At 34.6% G+C, this 15,392-nt stretch overlaps 1 protein-coding gene across 1 annotated transcript; it reads left to right on the forward strand.

Moving 5' to 3' along the window:
* The first annotated feature begins 571 nt into the window (after positions 1–571).
* On the forward strand, positions 572–12,882 carry LOC138309111 (discoidin-2-like). The gene is made up of 5 exons (XM_069250250.1): positions 572–1,027; positions 1,616–1,779; positions 10,184–10,327; positions 11,516–11,669; positions 12,202–12,882. The coding sequence occupies exons 1-5, from the start codon at positions 973–975 to the stop codon at positions 12,441–12,443; spliced, it is 759 nt and encodes a 252-aa protein (XP_069106351.1). The 5' UTR covers positions 572–972; the 3' UTR covers positions 12,444–12,882.
* Positions 12,883–15,392: the final 2,510 nt, after the last annotated feature.

Consider the following 15,392-nt stretch of genomic DNA (forward strand, 5'->3'; position numbering starts at 1 on the left):
TTACGAAAACACGATACACGACGACGGACAAAAGGCGATTAGAATAGGTCATTTGAGACTTCGTCATAGGTGGCCTAAAACACAACCCGCCCAGTCTCATTATACTGATAACGGGCAAATCTTTATGCTGAACACTAAACAGGAGCAAGAACTACCACTTTCATTAAAATATTAAAATATCCATATTTAAAGTCATAGGAGTTGTAACTGTACGGAAAGTTTTGACATGTGATTTTTCTCTTCATTAATCTATTGAAAACCATAAGGTTTGGTGAATAAAGCTTTGAACATCATTGAAATGGCTTCAGATGCTTTATACACGTTATTTACAACACAAAAATTATGAACTGTAAAATAGGTGTTTGTATGCCTTCTATATGTTTAGATAGAAGCGGAAATCACTTAACAATTAATAATAATGTTGTTAAAATGTTGAAGGAAATTTAAGAACAAAATTTGATATGATTGTCTTATCGTATGTATACTTAACTATAGACGTAATTAAAATGATTTTTGGCTTTACTGTCAAAATCATTTTGAACTCTTATTTGTTCTTGTATAATTTAAAACTATGCATTGGAGCTACTGTAATTCTCAAAATGTTGGTATCTTTTACCGACGAATAACATATTAAAAGCTCATCTTAATTTGTGAGCATTAAAAATATGGCACATATAACTTTACGGTAGGGAATTTGATCGCAACATTGGAGGTCGAATAAACACTAATTGTTTTAACAATAGTTTTACATAAAACTCTTCCTTTCTTATTATACACTGAAAAAACGTGTATCGATTGGCTCGTGTGATTGGGTTTCGATATTGATTAAATGACATGGAAAGCCTGCCTCTCAAGTCAAACATAATTTAATGAGGTTTAAGAACTCGTTTACGGTATGGATTACTAGACCTATCGATACCTGCCTGGTACGATGGTTGAGTAGAGTGTGGACACTTGATTGGACATTTCACCATGAAGACTGTGCTTCAGCTTTTTGGTCTCATTTCACAGGCAAATATGTGTTTTGGTAAGTAATTTTAATTGGATTTAAAATATAGGAAATTCGTAATTTTTAGATTTCTTCATGTTTATAAATGTATATAAAACCGTCAATATTTTTCTTTTTTCCCATCTTATTTCAATTTCTTCTAGAAGTGTTATCGGATATTAATTTTATAAATGTCTTTATTTATTTGTTTATCCTTAAATTTTTCCTATTTAGATTGTTGAAGAAGAACAAAATTATATAACTTATATCAGGTACTTCTGTTGGTCCGTGAGTTGATCATTAACTGTAAAACATTTTATTTTCGATTATGCTATATTTTCTACATATTTTACCGCGAGTACATGACTATTAAGTACATTTTACAATTTATAGAATTATTAGCGAAACACTTAAATTCGCGCTCCAAAAAATGAATAAGTATCGCTAAAATAAAGTGGTTTCAGTATGTAAGTAATCTTGAGGAAAGAACATATTTCCATAATAATTTGCATGATTAGATTATCGTCATATTAACAACCAGGGTAATGTAAGGACAAACAATATTACCAGTCACATAACATTATAATTTCTTTCAAAATTAGGATTTTTATGGTAAATTTACAACAGGATGCGGTCCTTGTGACTACGATTTGGTAACCGGGCCTAATGGGGTACCTGACACTGCTTTATCAGCTTCATCTACTCATCACTCTTGTCCTATAGAGAAAGTCAGGATCAGTAGTTCCCAAGGGTGGTGTCCAGCCCAAACCGGAGACGGACATTATATACAGGTAATTTTATAAAAGGTATTTACTATTAGAACAAAAACAATCTCTTTAACGCCTCACAGTAGTATAGTGGAACCTCCCGAAACCGATCAAGTTGGGTGCATATAATTTCGACCGGTTTAGAGAGGGTTCGGTTGGGAGAAGTGAACCGAATACCGACAATAACGATCCGGATTTAATCGATCGGAAGTCGTGTTTTACACTAGTGTACCGCATGTATGGCTAGTGTTCGTTAAAACCGACCGATATTGATTGTTAATGTGAATGTTATCACAAAAGAGAGAATCATACGTTTAAAAGAAATGGATTACAACAATCTTGACTTTGTTACCGCTTATAAACGTAGTTTAGTTAGTTAGTTGCGTGAATGTTCTTGGGGATGTTCTCGTCTGCACTAACCTACTGTTATGACCCAGAATAACAGAAATGAGAAACCAGCAGCTAAATTCAAAACACAATTTTATTATATATAAAATATTATACAGAGATGGTTTACAATATCTAAAGTAATTGGTGGTGGTACAAGAGTAATACGATGATTTAAAGTGTTACTTATCTGTATGCGAATGTCCTGGTATAATCCTTGATCCTTCCAGGTTTCTAATTAACAATACTCACAAATCCAGGAGGAAAATGAATGTCCACAGATGATTTGTAAAGTTCCAGGCAATATGAATAAATCCACACAAAGTGTTGTAATAATCCACAGATAAAGTCACAATAGATCTCCCAATAGAATCTAATATGGCACTGTACAATTCTTGATATGTCTAATTACAGGTCTCATTACAGTTCTCATTACAGTTCTGAAACCCTAAATTCAAGAATATTGGAGAACCTTCTACTTCTAGAAATATCTAACTAAAAACAGAAAACAAATAAACACACAGAACTTTCTGGAAATAGATCATTCTAGATCTCTACTTATAATAAACATGTTTACAAACATACTTGTTTATACATGATAATATTCTAGAAAGTTCTATAACCTAAATCAATGATATGACCTTTATAGGATGTATTTATAAGAAAGCTTTAGGAGTTATCTTCCTTATCTAATAACAAACATGTATTTAGTGTCATACATAACACACCCCTCCTTAAAGAAAAGAAAGTTTTCTTGGAAAGGAAACTTTCTTAGAATATCAAGTTACATTTAAATCCTTGATAAAGCATCAGCCAGAATATTGTCTTTCCCTTTGATATGTTTGATGTCAAGATTGTACTCTTGCAAAGTCAAACTCCACCTGAGAATTCTTTGGTTTTTGTTTTTCATTTTCCCATTGAAAGTCTGACTTTAAATAAACACAGTGGAGAGGCACATTAACAAAACCTAACTCTACACCTTGAAGTAAAACACTACTACCAGATGAGGTCTCCTCAGACAAAGGCACTACACCATCTAATATTAAAGAATGAGAAGCCCCGGTATCTCTCAAAATCTTCACAGGTTTCAAGTTGGTAATATCACTAGTAAGTGAAATAAAAACCTTCAGAAATGAAGGGAGAGTACTTCTCCAAGACACTATCAGACTCTGAGCTCTTAATCTCAACAGACACTTTAGAATCTTCCACAATATTACTAAGTTTCTGACTAGGCTTTGACATAGCTAACACAGAAGGAACTGACTGTTTACGCCTTTGCTCCTTACGCTGGAGAGAATAACATTCAGACATAGTATGCCCTACTTTCTTGCAGTAATTACAAACAGGACCAGAAGGAGACCCCACACCTGCCCTATGATCTGTTTTAGAATCAGACTTAGTCTTATCACCTAATTTAAGTTTGTCGTTAGAAGGGCCACTAAAGGTTGGGTTCGTAGGCTGACCAAATTTACTAGTACCTGTGGTACTGTTTTTGTCTTGAGAACTGTTTTTAACAAATGAGCCTTTGTGGGTGAGAGTGTAATCATCAGCCATTGTAGCTGCTTCATTAAGTGTTTCAACTTTTCTCTCATCTAAATGAGTTTTTATGTTTGTGTGGACACAACGTTTAAACTCCTCTATCAACAATAATTGCCTCAATTTACCTAAATCCTCATCAATTTCTTTAGAATCACACCACCTATTAAACAATTGCTCTTTTTCTCTGGCAAATTCTACATGAGTTTGTTCATCTCTCTTTCTCGAGTTTCGAAATTTCTGGCGGTAAGCCTCAGGAACTAACTCATAAGCTTTCAAAATAGCTTTCTTGACTACTTGGTAATTTGAAATGTCATCAACAGATAAAGAAGAATAAATGTCTCTAGCTTTACCAATCAAGACACTCTGAAGAAGCATTGTAAGCTTATCTTCAGGCCACTTCATACTGTCAGCTATTTTATAAATCCACACAAAGTGTTGTAATAATCCACAGATAAAGTCACAATAGATCTCCCAATAGAATCTAATATGGCACTGTACAATTCTTGATATGTCTAATTACAGGTCTCATTACAGTTCTCATTACAGTTCTGATTAGCTTTGGACAGTTGGAGTATATATAGCTAAACCCTAGTTCAAGAATATTGGAGAACCTTCTACTTCTAGAAATACCTAACTAAAAACAGTAAACAAATAAACACACAGAACTTTCTGGAAATAGATCATTCTAGATCTCTACTTATAATCAACATGTTTAAAAACATACTTGTTTATACATGATGATATTCTAGAACGTTCTATAACCTAAATCAATGATATGACCTTTATAGGATGTAATGATAATAAAGCTATAGGAGTTATCTCCCTTATCTAATAACAACATGTATTTAGTGTCATACATAACACTACATACGGCTGATCGCTTCCTGTTACGTCAAGAATTTTATGGTCTATAATAAAGGAGTATAGGGAATACAAACTAAAGGCGAAACAATATGATATAATATACTTCCCAAAACCGATCCCTCCCAATTCCGAATACCGGACCTATTTTGAGATCGGAATAGTCAAATGTAACTAAAGTACACTTCTGAAAACCGGCCTTACCTGAGCGACATCGATAGATTGCAGTGAGGTTTGATCAACCGACCGTGAAATACACACGTACCTTTACCATAGTTGTCGCATGCCATGTCCTGGGGCATCTATAGAGATGTGAAGGCTATAGGTACACGGTAATTATACCCGAGATGGTGGTGTAATTATTTAATCGTGTCTATTGTTTAGATATTTAACGAAGGTCTACCACGTGTAAGCGGTTTGTTTACTGTAGGAAAACAAGCAGAGCTAGTAATAAAGAGAAAGTTTCGTATTCAAATCACACGGGTTTTTTTTATTTACATATGTAGTTGTCGGATAACGTAAATTATCTGTATGAAGAAGCCGAAGCCATGTATTGTTGTAGAAAATGACTATGTCATATAATGACCGGCATCGACTAATCATCGTGTCATTAGACCAAATAATTTGCTTCTTGACGTAACTGGAATCGGCCGTATGTAGGTTAGTGTAGACGCGAACATCCTCAAGAACATTCACGCAACTAACTAACTAATCTACGTTTATAAACGATAACAAAGTCAAGATTGTTGTAATCCATTTCTTTTAAACGTATGATTCTCTCTTTTGTGATAACATTCACATTAACAATCAATATCGGTCGGTTTTAACGAACACTAGCCATACATGCGGTACACTAGTGTAAAACACGACTTCCGATCGATTAAATCCGGATCGTTATGATCGGTATTCGGTTCACTTCTCCAAACCGAACCCTCTCTTAACCGGCCGAAATTATATGCACCGACCATGATCGGTTTCGGGAGGTTCCACTGTAGTTGTACGTTTTTGACGCCCATGGTCAATTAAGGGGTAATACAAATTTCTAAACACTCTGAATCCTTTTGTATCAGATGGGAAGTATTCCAGGGAGATAATGCTATCGCAAAAGGACAATATTTTAAGGTTTTAATTTAGTCCAGGTATTTGTATAACTTAAATATGTTAAACATCAGAAGAAAAAAAATCTTTTTCAAAATCCAATTATTCAAAACTATAGTCGGATATCGAAGCGACCGTTATGTTTGTCAAAATCGTTGATAACAACTGCAAAACAAACATTCTCATTGTTCGTCTTGTCATGTTCAATGAACATTGATTTCGAGAATAGCTGAAGCCTATTGATCGAATCATACAACTTAGCGTCATGTTATGAAAAAGCTACCGATAGAAAAAAGTCAAATCAATGTTGCTCAGAAATCGAAAGTAGGGCCCGTTGTCAATATAATAGATTTGGTGAGGTATATGTTGACAATTCCACGTGAGTAACAACAATATACTGCGTGACATTTGACCGCGAAATCAATTCGAGGTTCTTTTATTGTGAACGTGTAATTTGTTTGAAATAATAGATTAATTTCCCTCCTCTGCTTCACAAAAGATAACAAAACAGTACCAAAACAAAAGGAAACTAAAACTGTTGCAAGCCAATGACGAACTAATGCCCAAGTTACCTGGACAATATGTAATGTGACCGGGTGGCCATGGGGTGTATTTGTTCAGTGTCTACGCGGCATGCATCAGTGATATAGATTATACATAGGGGAGATATTAACCTTCACAGGTAGTCACAACACAGACACATCGCATCCTCTCCTAACTTCGTTAAATGAACCATAGATGTTAACAGGACGTTAACCTAATGAACCAAACATCAGATCATGGCACATGAGAACTATGCTCATCATTGCCATGTACGCGATTTCGTTACTGTTCATTTTTATTTTGGTAATCATGACAACAATATGACATATGGTGTCCGGTATCCAGAGAACTTCAACAATATCCGTGCCAGGTACGTCCTGCTAATTCCATGGCCATTAGAATTAGAATAAAGCAGTATTTCCATTGAAATACATAATCTTAGATTCGATATTTCAAATAATTCCGATATAACAATTGTGATTCGATGTTCGTTTTGTTTTATTTCTATCAATCCGCAAGTTAAAATTTGAGTCCGATATGATTTCGCAATATTTTAACATTTTCTACCACTAGGCATTTACTGAAATTATATACATGTACTGTTGCAATTACGGGTAGCCTACATAACAACTGTACAAACATGTACTTTAATTAAAAAAATGTAACATCGCCTATAAAGTCGGCTTTTACGATCTCACAATGGGTAGCAGGTACAATAAAAAGTGATGAGGTCGATTACAACATTGAACATACATATCGTATGGAATTAGCTTTCAATACAAAGTCTCAACTACTTTCATATTCATTTCAAAAAATGTTTAGTCAATTAGCATAGCCTCACATTAAGCCTCATGTTGAGCGTTCGTCATGTAAGGAACACTCTCCGTTTGGTCGTATTGACATTGGGTTCAACGTATTGTTTACTTAGTATAGTTTTACATTCGCTTCACACAGTTATAATAGAACCATTATTATTATTATTATCCACATTTTGTTTTTTATTGCTTTTGTTAGATTAGCGTATAATAGTCATTCAATTAATTAGTAGCATTCACTTATCTTACAAAATCTCATCATAGATCTTACCATCGAGTTAGCAGTGCAGTGTAGTAAAACCATAGATGATTTGTTTGTTTGATTAATCAAGTCCTATTAACAACGATGTCATGTCAGGAAGGCCTCCAACGTATGCGGTGTGTTGCGCGTATGTTGTGCGAGGTGCGTGTTGTGGGAGACTGCGGTATATTCATGTTGTGTCTTCTTGTATAGTGGAACTGTTGCCCTTTTTATAGTGCTATATCACTGAAGCATGCCGCCGAAGACACCAAGCAACACACCCCACCCGGTCACATTATACTCAATTGGTCTGCAATGCTGTTAATTATGGATTTCGTAAAATGTATACCGGTCAGAGTTAAAACGTCCAATTAAGTACAATACACATGTTTATCTGTTACTCAGTTAACAAATATATATTGTGATTAATGTTTCTTGGTTGCTAATCTATATGATAGATGGATAGTTGATAATATTTTGACCCAGTAACAGAGAATATATCTAACATGGAAGGTACCCAATACTTAATACAACGAACTCAGTTGGACGGGTTTGGAAATTTAATCCGGAAACGAAAAGTTTCTCTTGTTTGGTGTTTTTTGACTTCGTTTCGGCAGTCATAAATATTGGAGAGCTACACAATAGAACAGAATCAGATGACCTCAACATTGCATTTGAAGTATGTTGCTGTAAATCTAATGCATTCATGTCAACTACATTCTATATAGCCATATGTAGAAAGTGTATCTGTATGTCGCCTCATAGAGTCAATAAAGGGGCCGTAAGAATTTCTAAACACTCTGAATCCTATTGTATCAGATGGGAAGCTGTGTATTCAAGGGAGATAATGATATCTCAAAAACGAATGCACTTAGTTTGTAAGATCCATTTCCTTACTCGCTTACATAAATCCAATAAATACTGATATGACACTAGAAACAGCAATTCGAGCATCCATCGAGCCAATCACTTTGTATACAGCAGCCGGATGCTTTACCGAACAATCCTGACAATACACAGAAAAAACCCTGAAAATACACAAACAATCAAAATACAGATAAAATACCATCAAACTCATATTTAGGCGATATCCATGTCAAAATTCGAATGTTTATCGTGGTGGATTCATATCCAATCTTCAAGCCTCAAATCATGTCGACGTCAAGTGTTGATATTCGTGCATTCACATCGGGTCAAACCTTATAATGCGAATCAAAGGAATCACTTCGAAAATTACTGTCCGATAATTCTGATTTTCAAACACTTTAATAATCGTACTGATGCAACAAGATTTACACAAAGTTTCATAAAATTTAATGAATATTTGTTTTGAAAAGTGATTATTATTTCTGCAAAGGACAATGAACTTGGTAGGTTACTGTCAGTCCGAGATCTTACAATATGTCATTAAGTTTTACTCATTAAAAGTGTTTATAAAATATAAGGTCACCTATGTGGTCGCCTTTTACGAGCAGTAGGTAAATTTCTAACGTCCTACATGTAGAGATAAAAACTACATCACCGTGTGATGAGGTCGATTAAAACATTGAACATACTTAACTTATGAAATTCACTTTCTATACAAATTCTCAACTAAATATCTAGTTATTAAAAATATGTTTACTCAATTAGCATAATCTCACATAAATCCTGGAGTTGAGCGTTCACCATGTAAAGACAAGTCTCAGTTCGCTCCTATGGCAAGCATACATATGAAACACTCGTAAGTTTTTAAGATCATTAGCATGTTATTGAGAAAGCATAGGTCCAAAGTATTTAATGCATTTTTGTTAATATCCATTAGTTTCACACAGAAACAATAGAGCCATTATTATTATCATACATGTTTTTTTCTTTCCTGGTTCTGGAAGGTTAGCGTATTGTATTTATATAATTAATTTAATTTGTAGGATTTATTTATTTTGCAATCTAACTATCGATCTTATCACTGAGATAACCGTGCTGTGTAGTAAAAACATCAATAAAAATGGTCAAACAAACAAGCAAATTGTTCATTTGGTCTGCAACGCTGTTTTAAAATTGATTTCGTACAATGTACACCGGTCAGAGCTAATCCTTTCAGGAAACGTCCAATGATGTACAGGCCAGTGCTAGAAAAAGGACTGTATGAAGATCGAAGTAGTGTGCGTTTGCTATAGATTGTTATAACTTAATGAAGCATATGGTGAGGAATAATATTTACAAAGAAGAGATCAATGCACAATAGCATTTGACAAAAATAGACTTAGACATTAATAATAATTACAAAGTCAATATCAAAGATATTAATTTTAGCATATTATCGTTTCTCTTCTTCCTAGCCAACTTTTTTCCCTGATGCCCCCTTTGACACCGCCTTATTTTTTGGCTTCAGTTGAGCACTCGCTACTGAGAATAAAAGTGGTAGTATCTGCTCCTGCTTAGCGCACGAGCATAAAGCACGACCTTTTTTAGACTATGGTGTATTTTGGCAAGGGGATATAAATCGTGGCGTTCCTCAACTCTAGGACCCTATAGGATAAAGGAAGTTAGTTAGGGAGATGACCATGCAATAGGAGCCAGCAGTAATACTTAAACACGAACATACCGAAGGCTCCCAAAACACGAACCTCGCACTTCACACACGCTACATACTGCATACATGGGAGGCCGTCCTTACATGACCCTGGCTGCTAATACGATGTTAAAATAATCAAACAACATTTCCTCTGCAGGGCACTTAATGAATATAATATGTTTTATAACATTGTGAAAACCTTAACACAATATTTGATATTAAATATTTGATCCATTCTTGTTTATTATCAGAACTGTACATATAGCTTCTATGTGATATTCATATCAGATTGTACTGAAGTTATATTTGGCAAACACGGATAAGTGGTATTGGCAGCTGATAGTTATGGAGAAGCTCTGTATGTCAGATATATTTATTTACTTTTAGGTCGAGTTCCAGACCACATCAAACTTGAAAGCCATACAGACATTAGGAAGGGGAGATTACAACCAGTGGGTATCATCATATGGCGTCAATATTAGCATGGACGGCATTACCTGGAGTTCCATATTATCAAACGGCTCTGTTAAGGTAATTCTGTTCATATCAAACACATCAAAGAAGATAATTCAATTTATGACAGAACTGGCCCGTCAAGCCATGTCACATGTAATAACACTATTATGACGTCGCATTATTATTTAAGTAGACGGAAACGTCATATCCCAGTAGAATTTGTTTTTATAGAGACGAAATCATAAGTTTCTGATACATTTCTATTAATAAAAGTTATGTGATAAATATGATCTAACACTCGTGACTATTTAATGCACAATTTATCAAACTCGTTAAATAATTTGATATGCTTTTTTGTATTAATTAACGTCATATTAACAACTATGGTCATGTATGGACGGCCTCCTATGCATGCGGTATGCAATCTGATTAAAATACAGATCCTTATAACTACTCTGTTCAAAAGTAGTGACAATGAGGATATGTATTTTAATCAAATTGTGCGGTGTGTCGCGTCATTGTTTTGCGAAGTGCGTGTTCAGGGAGACTGTGGTATATTCGTGTTGTGTCTTCTTGTATAGTGGAACTGTTGCCCTTTTTATAGTGCTATATCACTGAAGCATGCCGCCAAAGACACCAAGCAACACGCCCCACCCTGTCACATTATACTGACATCGGGCGAACCATTCGTCCCACTCCCTGTATGCTGAGCGCTAAGCAGGAGCAGAAACTACCACTTGTAAAGACTTGATATGCCATTCGCCTAAATGTTCGTGACATATCAAATTATTGAACTCGTTTGATAAATTTTATATCACATAGCCTCTCATGTAAGATCCTCTATTCAATGTATGTCTCTGTTTTATTGAAACAATTAACGCTTTCAAGTTTGCGTTGTAAATAACTACATATATCATATTGAGAAATGCAATCCGATCCACGATCTAATTTATCAAGAGGATTGAACACTTTAGGCCATAAAGTGTACGGCAATACATAAAAAAGTCTATAACTGTATATTGATTTATCAGTTTTAAAACAAACCGAGTAAATCGTGTTGTAGGTAACAGTGCGCTTCCGATTTTGTTTTATACAGTAAAACACCAATTAATTAGGTGTCCAATAATTACAGAAAAACAGATAAGTACTTGTAAATCATTATTGTAAACACTTGTATGTCATTTATGAAATGCTTAAATCGTTTTCTATCGTTCTGGTGTTAATAGGACGTTAAAAATCCAAACAATCATACCTTTCTGACAGGTGTTTCCAGCGAATAATGACAGACATACAATCGTAACTAACACGTTGGCAGGGAATGTGGTTGCTAAATTCATCCGGATAATATCAATCACCGGAAACTCCTACCGATCCATGAGGCTGGAAGTACAGGGGTGTCAAGTAACAAATATTTCAAGTAAGTATCCAAAATGGCAAATATGCGTAAAACGACGCAAAACTGTATCAAAATGGAAATCTGATTAAAATACATATCCGTTTTTTCACTTCGTTTGATGGAGTCACATTCTTATCACATTTATAATTCGCAGACCAAATTACCGTTTGGCCCTGCAAGAATTGTACCTGTTGTCCCTATTGCACCAATGATATAGGACTATATAATACCACTATACAAGAAGACACAACACGAATATACCGCAGTCTCCCAAAACACAAATCTGTACTTCATATACGCAACACACCGCATGCATTGGAAGCTTGCATTGGTATTTACATGTCCCTGGCTGTTAATAGGACGTTGATTTGATAAAAACTACTGCTTCTAAAATCTTAATTAAAAGTGAATTTCAGGGTAAAAATATTTCTTGTAGCCATCTCTCCCCAAAGAGCACAACAAAGCTAAATGTTGATGTATAAAGGTTATCAGATCGTGGGTCCTTATGAGATGTTGTCTGGTACTCTTTTTATTGTTCCTCGTGTTTTAACAGATACTTGTAATAAATGGAAAGCAACTCGTGGATCTACAGGTGACTTTTTTCCAATCGTTGAGGAGACGAACGCAGCCAACCACGGATTATGTGGCCTGATGTGTTACAGACAGCCAGATTGTGACAGTTTCGTCTTTGATGTTAGCTCAAATCATTGTAGGTTACTGAAATCAACCCCTGATACGTCATATGCTACAGTAGACTTAGAAAATGTTTGGTATTTTATGAAACATGATAATTAAAGTCTCTTTATCGTTAAAATACCATTTCACTACATCAATGAAATTAGCCAGATATTTATATAAATAGTACGAATAACTGTTAAGGCAAACTTCTGATCAGTATATATCAAGTCTAAAATTCAATCATTGTCCTATATCCAAACCTAAACACAGAATAAATCTAATAACTACTGGAGGACAATAGGTTAGGTGGGGCACATCTCATCAGCCGGAATCCTCCTGTCAAGGAGATGTCTCTATAGACGTGAACAATTTTTATAAGTAATGTTATATTAAAAAGCAATATATGTTAAAAAATGTATATAGTTAATATAGTTGAATGAATCTCCTCCTGTGTGAGGACACTTTATGTTATGCAATATAATATTTCTAAAAATAAAATTTGATTTGGAACCAAACAAATTCCTTATTACACGTTTTTGGGGTACGATTTGCTTGCGGAAAGTCTACAGGGTTCTAAGCTTTCTCATGAAATTTTTTTTATGAAGTAGTTTGGTTTGTATTCTTCCGCAGCGAAGTTTAGTGGTATACTAGATTCAGGCTGTCCGTCTGTAAACAGAACGATCGATCTTACAATCCTTCATTTTTTATATGTGAGTAGTCTATATAGGAACAAGATGTCTCCGCCTTTTTGAGTTTACCCCTTTGTATGAAAAATATCCACTGACTACTTCTAAACTACCAGAGAGATTTCAACAAAATAAAAAAATATATTCAATTCGCTTTTTATTTACAAAAGAGGGAAAAATCATATTGAGTATCTTTTGAGTTTTAGGTTGCTGATAAAATAATGTTTCTTATCAATTGTTTTTATTATTATTTAACGGTTATGAAAAATACAATAATATAAATGCATAACATATATATTTCAATATACTGAATATTCCATCATTTATTGTTTTTGTTTTTTGTTTTTTTAATTGAAGTTATAATGATGTGGTCAAATTTGAGTTTAATGCAATACAAGACTAAATGAGGATTTTCAAATTTAATTTCACTGGCTACATTTTAGCATTTTAAAATGGGTTTCGCAGGGTATCTCTTTTTAAGTAACTGCTTAAGTTACATACGTATAGCATTAGAAATTATTCAAAATTGTGACACAATCGATAATATGTCAAATATTAACAATCACAAGACCTTTAATAAGTTTATTCTCTCAAACATTTATTTTTATTTGGATTGAAAAAGACAGTTGCAAATACCATTATAAATAAGTATAAAATAAATAATGTTTGTTTGATTGAATTAACGGCCTATGGATGATTTTTTTTCGAATGTGAATGTTTGCTATTTCGGAATAAAGTTTTTATCAATTTATATACATCCAGTATACTAGAACAAACATGTATTAAGTCGTTGAGATTCCAGAAAGAAACTTTCACTACTTTCTTGATAGCAGTAACAAACTTCAATTATTAAAATCTAAGATGGCTACCTGTCAGCCATATTGTTGACCGATCGGTCCCAAAATGTAATATGCACAACAAAGGTCCTAGGTGAACCTGCATATGAAATTTGAGACATATCGCTTTAGTAATTTTTTGAGAAATAGCGGTAACAAACTTCCATTTATCAAAATCCAAGATCGTGGCCTGTCAGTCATATTGTTTATCGATCGGTCCGAATATGCAATATGCACAACTGAACCCCTAGGAACCTGCACATAAAATGTTGGAGACAGATCCCATCAGTGCATTCTGAGATATCTAAGCATTAAATTATCTTCCGATGAGTTAACCCACAAGATGGAACAGCCATTCTGACGGTGATCAGTTGACGTCACCACGTCAACATTAGTGACGACATAATGGTCACGTTTTGGGTGTCAGTTATACAATCATATACTTCACTTTGCCTTGGTTAGTTAATATAGTAGAAGTGACAAGTAAATGTAAATATTCAAAATGGGAGCCTGTCGGCCATCTAGTCCATTGATCAATTCTAAAATGCAATATGCACAACTGTGGACCTAGAACGAATATATGACGTGGCCGACTACTATACCTTTCGACCGGGTACGAATTGGTCCCTATATGACGCAGTGGAACACTGCCTCCGAAAATCACCCGGGCAAAATTTTCTATACTTTTTTGTAGGTTTCCAATTATTTTATGCTTATACACGCATTAGCATATTATTTTAATCCAAAATAATCATGACTACCATTTTTAATATCTACCGTACCTCTTACAAGACATCAAATTCACAATTTGTGGCCATATAAATTCCCTTCAGTAATACCTTCATAAGTATTATGTAATAAATAATGCCTCGATGAGAATTTGATATTTTATGTGGTTCAGTTTTATTGTCTAGTAGGTAAGCGATAAAAGCAAACCAACGTTTTATAATGGTTTGTATAATCATTACTTTGCTCCATTAGCAGTAATAGACACCAACTGTAGCTCTGAAAACGACACCATTCTCTGTGTAAAAGTCTTTTAAGCAGCAATATTGCAGCTACTGGTGACCTAGGGGAAAATGCACTTGAAATATTTAAGACAGATCTCTTCAGTACTTTCTGAGAAATAGCGGTAACAAACTTCAATTATCAAAATCCTAGATGGTGTCATTTCGGCCATCTTATTCACTTATTCACTAATCGGTCCGAAAATGCAAAATGCACAACCGACATATTGGTTTGTTTATAGCGGTATACAGTATAACTTGTCTAAACCGAACCCTGTATAAACCGGAAACTTGTCTATACCGATGAATTTTTTTGGTCCCGGCAAATTACTTAATAAACTACAGTACCTAAAACCTGCATAATCCGGAACCTGTATACTCTGAAAACCGGAACTGTTTAGGAAATGTTACTATACCTTTCTTTGTAAAATTAACTTGGACAAACCGGCAACAATGTTTTCACAACATGGACCTGTTCATGAGGCGCCTAAGGGGATTTACCTGTACCGGTATACTAAGGGCTAGATAGTGACAACT

Source organism: Argopecten irradians, chromosome 15 (genome assembly GCF_041381155.1).
Source record: "Argopecten irradians isolate NY chromosome 15, Ai_NY, whole genome shotgun sequence".
Lineage (NCBI taxonomy): Eukaryota > Metazoa > Mollusca > Bivalvia > Pectinida > Pectinidae > Argopecten > Argopecten irradians.